Source organism: Spermophilus citellus, assembly GCF_964194105.1.
Source record: "Spermophilus citellus genome assembly, chromosome: X".
Classification (NCBI taxonomy): domain Eukaryota; kingdom Metazoa; phylum Chordata; class Mammalia; order Rodentia; family Sciuridae; genus Spermophilus; species Spermophilus citellus.
In genome coordinates, this window is record NC_138190.1 from 48,342,854 (window position 1) to 48,359,203 (window position 16,350).

At 38.9% G+C, this 16,350-nt stretch overlaps 1 protein-coding gene across 3 annotated transcripts; it reads right to left on the reverse strand.

Annotated features, from left to right (window-relative positions):
• Nucleotides 1–5,890: 5,890 nt before the first annotated feature.
• On the reverse strand, nucleotides 5,891–9,128 carry SPIN2B (spindlin family member 2B). 3 transcript variants are annotated; one of them, XM_081277809.1, is made up of 2 exons: nucleotides 8,966–9,128; nucleotides 5,891–8,238 (listed from the first exon to the last, which is right to left on the reverse strand). In XM_081277809.1, exon 2 carries the CDS (start codon nucleotides 8,234–8,236, stop codon nucleotides 7,460–7,462), a length of 777 nt encoding a protein of 258 aa, XP_081133935.1. In that variant the 5' UTR covers nucleotides 8,237–8,238; nucleotides 8,966–9,128; the 3' UTR covers nucleotides 5,891–7,459. The 3 variants fall into 3 exon arrangements, with proteins under 3 accessions (XP_081133935.1, XP_081133934.1, XP_081133933.1); XM_081277808.1 differs by having other exon boundaries at nucleotides 8,961–9,128; XM_081277807.1 differs by having other exon boundaries at nucleotides 8,949–9,128.
• Nucleotides 9,129–16,350: the final 7,222 nt, after the last annotated feature.

The window sequence follows — 16,350 nt, forward strand, 5'->3', positions numbered from 1 at the left end:
AATTGTTCAGAATGGAATATTACTGCTTGTGATTAATCTTCTACATACAGAATCCCGCCGAAAGAGAGATGGAATGAAACCATTCGGAATGGCAAATTGATGGCCTGGGGTGATGGCGGAATTGCTGACCCACGCTTGGCTTCCGTGCAGTACCCTCATCATTTACAAACACATCTATGGAAAATTGCTGCTGCAACTAAACCTGTAACTTTGTCTAATGGCTCTTTCTCTGGGACTAGTCAATCTGCTGCTTCTATAATTTTACTGTATTTAATGAATATAATATAACCACATGTGTGCCCATGCCATACCTGTTCTTAATTGGAAATGTTACTTTTGATGAGGGAATTTTATGCTTTAATTGTAAGTTGTATACCTGTATTAATACATCTGTTTCCATTCCTTCTGGTTATTCCATTGTGCTGTTACAACAGCGCTCTCACATTTGGCTTCCTGTGAACTTACAAAGACCATGGTCCCAAGATCCTGTAAATACTTTGGTTCTGGAATTCTTTAGACGATTGTTAAAACGTACTAAACGGTTTGTGGGAGTTGTTGTTGCTGTAATTCTAAGTCTTATTGCAGTGGCTACAGTTGCTACAGTTTCAGGGATAGCTTTACATACTTCTTCACAAACAAAACATTTTGTTGAGGAATGGCATAAAGATTCGCATGAGTTATGGCTATCCCAAGCTCAAATTGATTCTAGACTTCAAACTCAAATGGATATTTTAAAACAGACAGTTAATTGGTTAGGAAAAAAGACACTCACCTTAGAACAAGAAATTAGATTAAAATGTGACTGAAATTCAACTTCTTTCTGTATAACTAATATACAATATAATCAAAGTTTACATGAATGGATTATCATACAAAATTATCTCGATGGTAATGAAATAGCTCAATTAATGATTGATTCTTTACAAAAGGATATATTTGAGATTTTTGGAAAAGGGTTTCAACATGATGATGCTGCACAAATAGCTGAAATGTTTTTAAAACAGTTAGAAGGATTAGATCCCAAAGGAATTGCTCAAAGTCTTACCCATACGGCTGGAGGAGTGGGAATAGTGTTATGCTTAGTTATTATCCTGTTTGTAATTATATATTGCATGTGCATAAAACCATCTCAAAACTCTATATTAACTTTGTGGAAAACTGTTTTAGAAAAACAAAAGAAAGAAGAAGGAATTGTTGGGGTTTGAGTGTGCAGAGTTTAGCTCCCTCAGGCATGACATTTTGCAAGAGCTGTGGCTGTGATTTAGGTCAGCTGAGGCAGACCTCAGTTAGGAGGAGGAAAAGTTCTCTTCCCCTTATCGCAAGTCACAAGTTCTGCATGGTTTGGCCAAGAGGAAGAAGCTTCCTGCATACTTGTCCTGGGAACAGTACATTCTAAAGAAACAAATGCATCCTCAGAGGATTAGATAATGTCTACAAAGAACTTTGGGAGGGTACTTATCAAATGAACAGGAACGATCTGAATTTAGCTCTGTGTACCCGCTGAGGCATGATATTTGGGCAATGTGGGTAAAGTGTTATTGAAGAATTGCTTGCTTTGTTAGAAGAAGAATATAAAAGGAACTTGCAAATAAATCTCAGCATGCAGTCGCAACTGCTGCCTTTGCTCTGCATCCCCTGTGTCCTGGTTATTTCGCAACCCTTACCCAGGGACCCGAACGCTCTAGACGTTCACAAATAGTATATGGGAAATTGTTCTGGTACTCCGGGTGAGAGGGAGAAAATGTGGCTATATGAGAAAAAATCTAGAGTAAAACAATACAGCTGGGTGTGGTGGCATATGTCTGTAATTCCAGCAATTTAGGAGGCTGAGGCAGAGGACAGTGAGTTCAAAGCCAGTCTCAGCAGCTTAGTGAGGTTGTAAGCAACTCAGTGATATCCTGTCTCTAAATAAAATACAAAAGGGGCTGGAGACTTGGCTCAGTGGTTGAGCACCCCTGAGTTCAATCCCTGGTACCCAAAACACAACAATAACAACAACAAAAAACAATATGTAACCACAACAAATCAGTCAAATATTAACTGCTGTGCATGTCCATTCTAGGTTCCCACAAAGGTTGCAATCATCTTGCCATTCCTTCTGGTAAAAGTCCAGATGGAAAAAATGAAAATAACAGGAAAAACCTTCAATTCTAGTGAACTTTTTTGTCTCCCACTCTCAGTAGGAAGCAGCTTGGAAATATTGTTACCCATTTTTTCCGTAGAAATGGAAGGTAGAAATTGACAGTGGGGAAAATGTAACAGGGGTCTCTTTCATGTGACAGGGATACACTTTATGATTTGAACATAAACCTTGTTGCTTGATCACTGGTGGCTTTTTAAAAAACTGACACTTTTTCCCATTTATTACCATAATTCTTTTGCTGAGCCAAGTTATTTGTCCTTCTGTTTTCTACTCACCTGAATAAAGAAACTGGACATGAAAATAAGAAACTAGCTCTTTTAAGGATATAGTAGAATATTAATTGGCATCTACTGGTAATATCTGGAAAACAACCTTGTATTTCTCTTTTTAAAGTCCTCTATTCCCCCTAACAATCAGAAGGGCAGCCTCTGTGACATGAGTCTGTTGCATTTCTCTTTTGCTAGCAAAGCAATAAAACTATTATTTTCCTCATCACTTTGTTCTTATTATTGGATCAGTCTTGGGGACAAGGACTGAGCTTTCACTATTATAACCATTAACAGGTATGCCTGGGCCTCACACTGTTTCTCTAAGGTAAATATAAGACATTGGTTCTTAGAGGATACACTGTGATCTCTAAGAAGGGAGAGAAAATTTGACATTCCACATTTACAACTTGCATCTCTTTTAGTAGTGACATAGGGAAAGAGTTAGGAGATTCTGAGCATATATATCTTTAACAGAAATGAATGTATAAAGTAAGATTGACTGATAATGTGATCCTATCAATAGTCATTAATACAACACTATTTTTCATTTCAAATCATATTAAAATTAGAATATTACTTGGGCTTGGATAATGAAGAGTGGGATGTGATCTAGGTAATACACTCTAAACAATTCTTTAGTATAGACATCTGTCCCTTAATCAGATAGGGTACTAGTGCAAATCCCATTTGATTCCTACCACCTTTTGGACAATCAATTGTATTTAACGTCATGAGAAACTATGGGCTCTCTGCTGGCACATTACCAAAACAGCATGTATTAGTTATCAAAAGATTATAATATAAAGGTTCATGGAGGATTCCAAGGGGATGAAGCTGATAAAAACTTTTTTTTTTTTTTTGTAGCAGGGATTGAACCCAGGGGTGCTTAACCACTGAACTACATCACAAGCCCATTTTTTGTATTTTATTTAGAGATAGGGTTTTGCTAAGTTGCTTAAAGCCTTACTAATTTGCTGAGCCTGGCCTTGAACTTGTGATCCTACTGCCTCAGCCTCCTGAATTGTTGGCATTACCGTCATGCACCACTGCACTTGGCTAACAACAATTTTTTTTTAAGATTACTTTGGGTTAGTTTCTCTTTGTCTAGAGGTCACTTCATGAGCATTATATAACCAATCAGGGCCCCACATGTATTATACATGCTTTTCCTTGGGACTTTATCCATCTTAAGGAAACCTGAAAGAAGGCCAGAAAACATGGTATTATCTTGAGTCCAATCGTATTTCTCTTACAATGAACACAATAATAGCAAACTGGGATGAAATACTTTCAGAATACAGCAAGAATTCAACCAATTTTTACAAAAGCACTAGAAAAATTGATACACACTATCATTATCAGCAACTTACATAAATGAAAGAGCATGCTTTGGGGCTGGGGATGTGGCTCAAGCGGTAGCGCGCTCGCCTGGCATGTGTGCAGCCCGGGTTCGATCCTCAGCACCACATACAGACAAAGATGTTGTGTCCGCCGAGAACTAAAAAAAATAAATATTAAAAATTCTCTCTCTCTCTCTCTCTCTCTCTCTCTCTCTCTCTCTCTCTCTCCCCTCTCTCACTCTCTCTTTAAAAAAAATAGAGTTACTTTAAAAAAAAAAAAAAAAAGAAAGAGCATGCTTAATTAACCTCCATGTTTTCAAACTCACATAATACTGACCACTCTAGAACTGCCAGCATGATCTCATTTTAAAATATAAAACAAATTATGTCACTCTTATGATAAAAATAGCTGATAGTCTGACTCCTGCTATCCATAACCTCTCTGAATTTGCTTTCTACTATTCTCTACTTTGCTCAATTAGCTACAGCTATGATACTATGACGATTTAGATATGAGGTATTTCCGAAAAGCTCACGTGTGAGACAATGCAAGAATTTTCAGAGGTGTAATCTAATGAGTGGATTAATCCACTGATTGGATTAACTGGGTATTAACTGTAAGCAGGTAGGCTATAGCTGGAAGAAGTTGATCATTGGGGTGTGACTTTGGAGGTTTATGTTTTGTCCTTGGTGAGTGGAGAGATCACTCTACTTCCTAGGTGTCATATCCTGAATTGCTTTTCTCCAGCATGATGTTTTGCCTTACGTTGGGCCCAGAGTAATGGAGTCAGGCAAAATGAATTGAAACACCAAAAGTGTAAATCAAAATAAAAATCTCCTCCTCTAAGAAGTTCCTGTTGAATTTTTTGTTACAGAGATATGAAGCAGACTAAAACAGATGCCATCAAATAACCAGGCCTTCTACTACTATAGCACCATAGCATTTGTTGTCCTTCAACCTGAAATGGTACTTCCCCCAGATATCTAAGGGATAGTTCTCCAATTACCTCCAGATGTTCATTCAAAATTCAAGCTCCAGGGCTACAGTTGTGGATCAGCGGTACAGTGCTCTCCTAGCATGTTCAAGGACCCTCGGTTTCATTCTCAGCACCATATAAAAATTAATAAAATAAAAGTATTGTGTTCAACTACAACTAAAAAATAATATTTTTTAAAAGAAAGTCAAGCTTTCAGGGAGTCTGTAAACTTAGCCTCCTGCCTTCAATTTCATTTCCCTGTTGCCTGCTATATATTTCCTTCTTTGCACTGGTAACTATGAAAATGTTTTATATTTACTAATTTATCTTGGCGACTGCCTCCCTCCCAGACTAAAATGAAAAATCTGTGAGAGTAAGAGTTTTTATTTGTTTCTATTATATCAGTATCTGTGCATAGAAGAGGGCCTGGCAGAGAATTAAAAAGCAAATGGGAGCAAAACAAATGTAAAAAAAAAAAAAAAAAAGGATAGATTTCCCTGGGTCTAGCCTCAACGGGTCAAGCCCCATCATAAATGAAAATGTCTCCAGGTGTCCCCTGAGCATTTTGCTAGAGAGACACAGGCCAGTGTGGGATGGTCATCAGGAGAGGGATTCTGAGCTTAAAAACGGGTTGAGTGCTACCTCACACCTGGCTCCTAGTATCCTTGTTGGAATGTAGACCCCAATAAGTTGTTTTTTGTTTGTTGTCTGCGTTTTCAGGAGAGGCCAGAAATGGCTTTACATTATGCAAAGTCCTCAAATGTCCAAAGTATGTAATTTAAAGGAGAAGAAAATAATACAAACACAAACAAAATGAGACAGCTGGCTGACATTGTTCCCTGGGCAGCCTGCTGGTGTTGGCTGGATGAAATTGTATGAAAGAAAGTTCATCCCTGCTAAGGCGAGGTGGGCTTGCCTTGTGCAATTCTTGAGGCACTCAGCTTCAGGTCAATTTTGGGTGGAGAATGAGCTGGCTTTGCCACCTTCTTTCAACTCCTGGAAGCTCCACTCTACCCCAGGATGCATGGAATTAAGAAAGCCTGGGTAGCAGTGATAGACCATTGCTCTTTCTTGAGGGACACCATACACTCCAGTGAGGGGCAGGAGTGCAGAAGCCAAAGAAAGCCTTTTGAGGGGGACTTCAGGAGGACTAGGTAAAGACAAGACAAAGAAGAAGAAAAGGACACAGACCCATGAGCTGGACACCACAGTTGTGAGGGATTTTATTGCGGTTGTCACTCCTTTTTTCCTCCACCAACCACAACCCTTCCATGCGGCATTAATTGCCCAAGCAATTAGTTGTACAAAATCACAACTTCCAGCCCAACCAACCATGGCATCAATATCACCTGGAAACAAAAGGAGAGCTGCACAAACTTCCATCACAGCTCCCCATGAGTTTAAAGGGGACAAGATGGCCAGGAAGCACCAATGTAGTGTCAGTAGCCACAGGCTTTGTGTGGAGTATAGCCAGAATGGGGCTCCTAGGGGAAGAGAGCCTCCATTGGGTGGAGCATGGGCTGCTGCCACCTGTGTGGTTTCAGACAGCTGTTGAAAGAAGCATGGATAGTGAAGTACTCGCCATGCCCTGGAGAGACATTAGGTTCAATCCTCTGATGCTCCTCCTCTCTAGGGAGGCAAGGAACATTCCTGTAGGAGGAAGAACAGTGGTGGGACTGCTGTACCTGGCTTCAGCAAGGTTCCATTTTTCTGGATAAAATACTTTCTCACTGCCCAGGTTTATGGAGCACCATGTTAGTGTGTCTAGGCTGAGGGCTGAGGTTCTGCTGGACATTTGTGGCACAAACTCCCTGAAACAAGAAAAGCTTTATAGTTATAAACTTGACTCCCCTTAAGTTGTCTGAGTCATCCATCCCTGTCACAATGCCCTTCTAGGGAATCTCCAATGCATCTGCTTTCTTTGACAGTTGCCACTTTCTTTGTGCAGAGAGCCAGGGATCTAACATTTCCTGGCCTTTTCCATCCCTCATAGGACCTGCTCATGCCCCCCACCCGCCAATTTTCATTTCCTCAGTCATTCTTTCCTCTTCGAATTGCTCCTTCCTCAATTTCCCCTCCACTTTTGGTCATGCAACCCATGCAGAGACCTTCCTTTTGTGTGTCCTTTGGCCTTCTCCCATCTCCCTTACTCTGGACCACTTCTAAGCTTCTTTGGGTCCCTCTCTACAGAATTTACTCTGAGTGATTTACTCTAAGCCCCAAGATCTCACTCTTGGACATCCTTCACTCCCTTCCAGATGGGATGGTTCCCTTCCAGTAGCCTATCCCTCCCGCAGGGAGCTTCCCAGTTTTTTGGCCCCTCTGTACCTCTTCCTAAGCAGACAACTCCTCCTCTCCCATCCCCCACAGCCCATCATTAGTCCTTTCCCCTCCCCACCAGATCAGACCAGCTAAGTCTTGTTCCATTTTTAGATGAGTGATTATGATACTAGCTGCACTTATTCACAGCCTGAATTGACAGCTGTTCCTTCCTTTCGTGCCCCATCCACCAAACACACTCAATCTTTTCAACAAGACAAAGTGCTTACACACAGCATGTCATGTCCACATAAACTTGTATTTTTCAGCACAAAACAACAGTTATGCTGGCAAAAACGTTGGGTTTTCAGGGACCCTTTAACTTTCAATACACTGAAAAGCAGCATTTTTTTAGAGTGTCTACAAATTATACGTTTATTTCCAGAGCTGTGGCACATTTTACCCTAAGAGTTAGGACTTTTTCACCAAATCATAGACATAGATGTGGAAATCATCATCAAACTTGATGAAATACACAGAGGGTTTGGCTTCCACTTGGTGAATGACCATTCCGATTCTTTTGGAGCCATCTTCTTTGGTATATTCCACATGTTTACCTATCAGGCCATCTACAACTCCTCCAGGCTCCCTCTCTGCCGGAGGAGACTCACTGGACTCTGGCATGATACGGAGGTCACCTTCTTTATAATCATCTAGAAGCTGGTACATGTACAGGACAGGATCTTTCTCATAGGTAATATAAAACCAGGCTTTCATGATAGGTGCTTGGGCTAGGACCATCCCCCTCCATTCATCCTTAGAACCATGCTCACCCTCAAACATGTGTTCCACTGCTTTGCCAATTATGGTATTTGCAAGGTTGGCATCACTAACTTGGGATGATGCCACCCTGTCGGAAAGAATTTTAAGAGACAAAACTCTTTCATCTCTGTGAAGTTCCAGGCCATAGACACAGTCAATTCCATCATATTTCACCAGATAAAGAGAGGGGTTTATAGGCACCTGATCCAGAACAGTTCCCTTCCACTGGGTGATGGGCTCATCGCCTTCCTTCCATCCATGGGAAATTCTGCAGCCCACGATGTTCCTGCGGGGCTGGGATGAGGGTCTGCCCCTGTGCTTCTTCTGGGAAGCTTTCTTCTTGGACACGTTTGCAGACCCAGTGGCCCTTCCTGCAGCTGCCCTGGTTTGTTGCCCTTCGGCCTCCTGTACATTGGGAGTCTTCATGCCTGCAGGGAAAGGACAGAGACTAGAGACAGATACCCAATATACCATAAGGTGAACTTCTCCCATAGCGATGTCTCTATGTACCCTGCACAGGCGCCTAAAATTTCCCCAGGAGCCTGGCAGCAATGCTGGGAATCCTGGCTGCATGCCTGCAGTGTTTCTTTCTCTCTCTCTCTCTCTCTCTCTCTCTCTCTCTCTCTCCCCCTCCCTCCCTCCCTCCCTCCCTCCCCCTCTCTCCCTCTCTCTCTCTCTCTCTCTCTCTCTCTCTCTCTCTGAGGTTCCTTCAGGCTGAGAGGAAGGGCTGGAGTGGCTGGAGTGCTGCCTGGGATTAGGAACTCTGCAGAAGGGAAAGGGCTACCTCCTCCTGGTTCAGTGTCCAGTTCCCCCGCCCCCACCTGCCACTGGTGCCCACTCCAGATCCCCTGCAAAGCGTCAGTCTTTCCACTACCTTGTCTGGCACCCAGTGCCCGCCTGCGCTGAGCGCCCCAGACTGCTGGCCACACGCCCCCCCTGCCTATCCTAGCGGCTTCCCTTGTATCCACCTTCCTTGCTTTCCCGTGCTCACTTCCAAAACCTTGCTTGGCTCTTAAGGCACCCACCCCCTTTCTCCTGTTGCCCACTGCACACTCCCCCACGCCAGCCTGGCGCCCACCTCTACCCTTATCTCCTGCAAGATTCCATCCCATCCCCCTCCCTCCTTTCTGGCGCCCACCAATGGCCTTGCCCTGCCTGGCGTCCACCGCCGGAGATCGCGGGCCTCACGTGCCCAAATCGGACACCTCGCTGCTGCCTCTGCTAAGAGCCCGTGGAGAAGGAGGATCCGCGGGCGACCAGTCGAGTGAGTGCTTGCCAGAGCTGCGAGGGGAGGATCCGCAGGCGAAGAGAGTATTACGAGGGCGGCGGGGCAGGCGAAGAGGGCGGCGGCGTTGCTGGTGCTGGGTTCGGGGGCCCTCTGCCTTCCCCTTGGTGGTGGCGGCCCCTCTGCCACCTTGGGCTTCCATCAGCTGCTGCCGCCGCTGCAGTCTCCTCGCTCTTTCTTTATAGAATATTTATCTTATTTTCGTGTCAATATTTTCGCCCCGTGTCTTGGTAAATATTGAATCCCTTGCGCTCCTTTTGGTCCCCAAATTCAGAATAGTTGGACCTGTAGGTGGCCCTTTCATTCTTTAAGGCTCTCCTACTGGACCCCCTAAGCTGTTTAGCTCCACCCCTCAGCTCTCTTGCTCCATCTGCTTTCTATCTTTCTAACATTCCTCACATTTTTTTGCACACATACGAATTTACCCAGAAATAAAATATTCACACTTATATTGAGACTTAAATCTTTTCTTCTCATACATTTCTGCACACATGTATGTTGATATACATTGTGTTTTATAGGTAGTGATTACAAAGATATGTCTTAAAGATACACTTCCACCCTATCCATCATTCCCAGACACAATTTTCTTTATTTAAATACTTACTGATTACACTTTAGTATTTTCTTCAGTGCAAGTTTTAAAGATCTAGTTTTGCAGTAGTAGCTTATGCTTAAAAACTTCTTGAGTATGATTCCAATTTCTGCAAAAGTTTAATTTTTCACAAATTGTTATTTTGAATCCTTTATGTATCCTTTTGTGTTTTCAAAATAATGTTTGCACAGTAGTTTATAATTTTGAAAATAATTTAAGAAAATAATTTTAGAAAGTCTTATACTTTAAGATGTTTCCAGTTACATATAATGAGAAAGCAAACTGGGCCAAGGTTGTGGCTCAGTGGTAGAGCGCTTGCCAAGAATGCATGAGGCACTGGGTTTGATCCCAGCATCACATAAAAATAAGCAAAATAAAGATATTGTGTCCATTTATAATTAAAAAAATTATATATATATATATATATATATATATATATATGAAGCAAACTAAAATTGATTTACAGTAAAAGCCATTTATTGGCTAATGTATTAGTCTTTATTCAGATCGTTAATATTGTGGACTGAATTAAATTTTCCAAAATTAATATGTTGAAATTTTTAGCTGCACTACCTCAAAATATGATAGTTTATGATAATAGGGCCTTTAAGATGAAATTAATGTAATTTAATGGTGGCATGTGTAGGTCTTAATTGATAGAAGTTGTTTTTTTTTTTTCAGAGGAATTTAGGTTAGATAAACAAATGGGGAGAAGCAAGTGAATCAGAAGGGGGAGATGGGCATTTACTATCCAAGGTTAGATGATTTAGTTAAAAATGACCCCTCTGGGGCTGGGGCTGTGCCTCAGTGGTAGAGCACTTGACTAGCATGTGTGAGGCCCTGTGTTCAATCCTCAACACCACATAAAAATAGATAAATAAAATAAGGTATTGTGTCCATCTACAACTGAAAACAATAAAAAATGTCACCGCTGCTGATACCTTGATTTGGACTGAAGCCTTCAGAAATAAGAAAAAAAATAAATGTTTTATTTAATCCCCTTATTTTGTACTACTTTGTTATGGCAGCCCTAGTAAACTAATACACTGAGTGATGTCACTAAAAACCTAGTTTTATTCTGTCTTCTATTTCTATTGTCAGTTTTATCCTAACATTTATATTGCAATATGATACTTAACAAGTTTGGGAGGCAAATGCTTTCTTATTCTTATATGTGGCAATCACTTTATGCAAATTTTGATCAAAATTGTTTTGTTTTGTTCTGATTGCATCATAGGTTATTTTTCCCTTTCCTCATACTATGGCCAAAGAAAATGTTGTGCCCAATTATTTTAGATCCACTTTATACACTCAACTCAGAACCAACCACGTTAACAGAGCCAGTCCATTTGGCTAATATGTTTATTATAATAAAGGCCCATAATGAATTTGTAGATAAGGTCAATTCCACCAAAATGAGATGGGTACTATACCATCAGGGAAGATATACATGATGTCTAATAACCATAATGTTCACAGCAATTCAAAGTTATTATTTTGAAAATAATAAAAAATTTTGTTGTTCTTTCAAAATTTGTTTCTTTGATACTATTCCCAGTTACACCATAGTCAATTGCATATTTGTTCATATTTTGACTAGGTTATAATAATTAACTTCTTAAGTTTTTATTTCTAATTTTTAACTTATTATTGTATTTATACCATTTCCCGTGACATGTCCTGTCTTTGAGGTTCACTTAAAATGTCTTCTCCAGAGTATTGGATCAATTTCTTTTTCAGTTATCCTTTAATATTCATAATTTTGAAATGTCTGACTCCATATGCATGACCACTAGAGTTAAATTAGCACATTAACTGTTCATGACATCGAAACTCAATTCATATGTAGAAACTCATAGCTATCTCCTCTACTTAAACAGTTTTCTGATCTCTTTTTGTTAACGTCACCATCTTCAAACAGAATCTGGAATAACTAATGAATACTTTTTTGGCAAATAAGGTGATGCAGAGTTTTTGATAATAGTTCCATTGGGCGCCATGGGAAGGTCTTTTATTTTATTTTATTTTTTGGTACAAGGGATTGAACTCAGCGACACTTTACCACTGAGCCGCATCCTCAGCCCTATTATTTTATTTATAGAAAGGGTCTCACTAAGATGCTTAGGAACTCACTTTTGCTGAGGCTGGCTTTGAACTCCTGATTGTCCTGCCTCAGTCTCCAGAGCCCCTGGAATTACAGGCATGTGCCACTGCACCAGCTGATTTTTAAGTTAGAAAGCATTTTATTTATTTTATTTCCCATGACAGCTAGAAATTATTCAGTACCTAGGGTTGGCCTCTGGGACACTGACCACTGAGGTTGTATGTTTCACATCTCTTTTCATTTTTTCTACCTTGTTGCTTTCCAAACCATATAAATCTAAGGGCAGATTTTTTTTATGTTCTTTTCTCTGGGCTCTATTTTTTTTTAAAGAGAGAGTGAGGGGGGGGGGAGAGAGAGAGAGAGAGAGAGAATTTTTAATATTTATTTATTTTTTTTAGTTCTCGGTGGACACAACATCTTTGTTGGTATGTGGTGCTGAGGATCGAACCCGGGTCGCACGCACGCCAGGCGAGCGTGCTACCGCTTGAGCCACATCCCTAGCCCCTGGGCTCTATTTATCTGTTTCTCAAACTGAATCTTGCCATTACCATCCTTTGAGCTCTCATTGCCCATAATTACATGTTTCCTATTCTCCTTTAAAACAGAAATCCCCTGAATTCTACAATATTTGCTTCATTTCTCATTTGTTAACTTGACAGTACATTTGTTGATGAATTCCAATTAAGTTTCTCAGGCTGAGCATGTCTGATGGCATTGTGTGGAATTGTGGTACAATCTCAATTTGCAAGTATGCATGGAACTATTTCACATCTCTTTCCTTGATCATTGGATTAGAAACCCCCCTCCCCAGAACAGGTTATTAGGGGATATATCTTCAGTGATTTTAAAGAAAGGGGAGTTAGTCATAACTATAGTTATCATTGACCTATCACACCATACTGAGTTCCTCACTTTCCTTTGTTTACTGTACTTCAAAATAAGAGCAGCTTCTTACCATTACTGAACCCTGGTGGAATTGTCTGTCTAAACTTGAGCTGGGATCACTGGCCTGGGTGTGTTTAAAAAAAACCATGAAATTAATTCAGATGCCCAACTGGTGGACAGTATAATCAATTGACATGTGTTTTGAAGATTCATGTGTATGTTCCTTAAAAAGTAAGTTCTTACCATGAAACTTATGTGCCGGACTCTCCATGTCGCTATGTATTTAATCTTTTATATTTATGCATGTGGCAGGCACTACATAAGTCCCAGCTATGATGCCACAGCTTTTTGTTGGAATTAGTGACCCAATCATGTAGAATTATCATAGGACCACAAAAATCAGGGCATTCTAAACTTTGATTTCCAATGTCTCTAGTTTTAAAAATGGGGAAAATGTTGTCTCCTTTTGGCAACACTTCTTTAACTATAATGTAAGAACAAAATAGTTGACAGGCCCCCTTTTCCTAGCTGCATCTATCACCTGTTCCCATTCTAATTTATATAGGACCATAGGAGTGTGTAGTGGGAAATGTATTGCAATCTTGACAAATGAACATGGAACAATTATCCCTTGCACATTTTTTGATTGGCTTCAAAATATTTTCATTATGTTTATGCTATTACAAATTGTAAACTTTCTTTTGTACTTAATACTCAAAATTTAAAATAAAATGGTTATATTGCTTTTACTTTATTTTTGATTGACACATAATAATTGCACCTATGGAGTACACTGTGATGTTTCAATAGGCATATATATGTATCATGATCTAATCATTGTATTATGATCTAATCAGGGTATTTAGTATATCCATCACCTTAAATATTTTTTTTATTTTTTGTGGAGATAACACTTATATTCTTTTTTTTTTCTAGCTATTTTTGGGGTGGGGGTACTGGGGATTGAACCAAAGGGTGCTTAACCATTGAGCCACATCCCCAGTCCTTTTATATATTTTATTTAGAGACAGGGTCTTACTAGTTGCTTAGGGCCTTTATAAGTTGTTGAGGCTGGCTTTGTACTCAAGATCTTCCTACCCTATCCTCTGGAGCTGCTGGGATTATAGATGTGTGCCACCACACCAGTCTTTCTCTAGCAATTGTGAAATAAAGTCTTGTGTTACTTAACATTGGAGGTTTATATTGAGAAAAGCATCATTAGGTAATCATAACAGAGTATACTTACATAAATATAGATGGTATAGCCTACTACATGTAGGGTATACAGTATAGTTTATTACTCCTAGGATCCAAATTGTGCAGTATGTTATTGTGCTGCACATCATAGATAATTATAACAAAATGGCAAGTATCTGTATATCAAAAAATTGAAACAGTACAGTAAAACTATGGTATAAAAATTACTAGTGGGAGCCAGTTACACTGATGTAAGCCTATAGTCCCAAGTACATGGGAGGCTAAGACAGGATGATCACTTGAGCCCAGGAGTTTGACATTAGCCTGGCAATATAGTGAGACACTACCTCAAAAACAAAACAAAACAAAACAAAGCAATAAAGCATAAAAAATAGTAAACCTGTTTAGGTTGCTTACCATGAATGGAATTTATAGAACTGGAAATTACTCTGTGTGAAACAGCAAGTAGTGAGTTAAGGTAAAGACCCAGGACTACCGTAAACTATATAAACACTGTAAACTTAGGCTACACAAAATTAATAAAATTTTAAATTTAATAACAAATCATCTTATCGTAACATTTTTACTTTAAAAACTTTAAAATTTTTTAACTTTTATAAATAGCTTAAAATGCAATCATATTGTACAACTATACAAAATATTGTTGATATCCTTATTCTATAAGCTTTTTTATTTTTAAAATTTTGATATCTTGAAGTTTAAATTTTTGTTTAAAAACTAGGACACAGATACCTATATTAGCCTAAGCCTACACAGGGTCACGATCATCAATACACCTGTCTTATACCTCCACATCTGGTCCCACTGGACTGTCTTCAGAGCCAATAAAAGGCAGAGTTGCCATCTCTTAGCACTTCCATCTGGAATACCTCCTGAAGGACTTTCCTGAGGATGTTTCATAGTTAACTTTTTTATTATGTAGGATGAAACTCTAAAGTAAAAATAATAGCATAGTGTAGTAAATACATACATTAGTAAACAGTCATTTATTATATGTATGTATAATGTTTTATGTTGTGTACCTAATTATGTGTTGATACATAATCTTCTACAACTAGTATCATAGTAGGTTTTTAAAAATTCTTGTATCACTCACCAAAACATGTAAGGCAGTGCATTGAAGCTTCACAACAACTATGATGTCACTAGAGGATAGGAATTTTTCAGCTCCATCTTAATTTTATGGCAGTGTTGTTGTATATGTAGTTCATTGTTGACCCAAAATATTATGCTGTACATGACTGTATACAATAAATTATTGTTAACTATAGCCCCTTTATTGTTCAATAGAACACCTGGTCTTATTTTTTCCTCTTTAATCAATATTGTACTAATTGAACTATCTTTTCTCATCCTCCCTCTCCTCTAATCACTCCAGCCTATGGTAATGACTAGTTTACTTTTAGCTTCTGTGAGAATGTATTTTTCAGATTCCTCATAGGAGTAAAATCATGCAGTATTTGACTTTCAGTGTCTTGCTTACTTCTCTTAATATAATATCTTCCAGTTTCATTCAAGATATTGTGAATGACACAATTCCATCCTCTTAAAGGATAAATAGCAATCCTTTGTTCATACATACCACATTTTCTATGTACTTATCAGTTGATGAACATAGGTTGTTTCCATGTCTTCGATATTATGAACAGGGCTGAAATAAACATGTGACTGCACATGGCTCTTCAGCTTATGTATTTCCTTTGGATACAAACATAGAAGTTGGATTTCTTGATCATATATAGTTCAAATTTTAAACTTTTATATTATATTTTTATGGGAGTATTATAGTTGTACATACTAAAGGGAGTTGTTATATATACATATATGCACACAACACAACAACATAATTTGGCCAGTATCACTTCCCAGCACTTGACCCCCTCCCCTCTCCCCACCCTCTGGTCCCTTTCCTCTATTAATCTCCTTTTGATTTTTAGGAGATTCCACACCCTCACCCTTATTTATCTTTTTCTTATATGGGTTCCATATGTGAGAGAAAACATATAAATCTTGACTTTTTGAGTTTGGCCTATTTTACTTAATACAACTATCAAGTTCCATCCATTTTCCTGCAAGTGACATTTTCACTTTTCTTTACAACTGAATAAAACTCCTTTGTACATATATATCATATTATTTTTATTTATCCATGCATTGATTGACAGCTAGACTGGTTCCATAGTTGGCTATTATGAATCGTGGTGCTGTAAACATAGCTATGTATGTATCACTATAGTAAGATGATTTTAATTCTTTTTTTTTAATTAATTTATGTTTATTTGTTTGTACCATATTTTGTTATTATATTATTATTACATACATTTTGCTGGTTAATTCATTCTTAAAAGAAAATGCTTCGTAATAACCATAGCAATGGTACATTAATTTTAAAGAGCTTTTTTAACTACTCTTTTTTTAATATTTTTTTTAATTTTTTTTATTGGGTGTTCACA

Bases quoted from the DNA above. Each gene is read 5' to 3' on its own strand.
- SPIN2B (XM_081277809.1), bottom strand. From the start codon at position 8,236: ATGAAGACTCCCAATGTACAGGAGGCCGAAGGGCAACAAACCAGGGCA.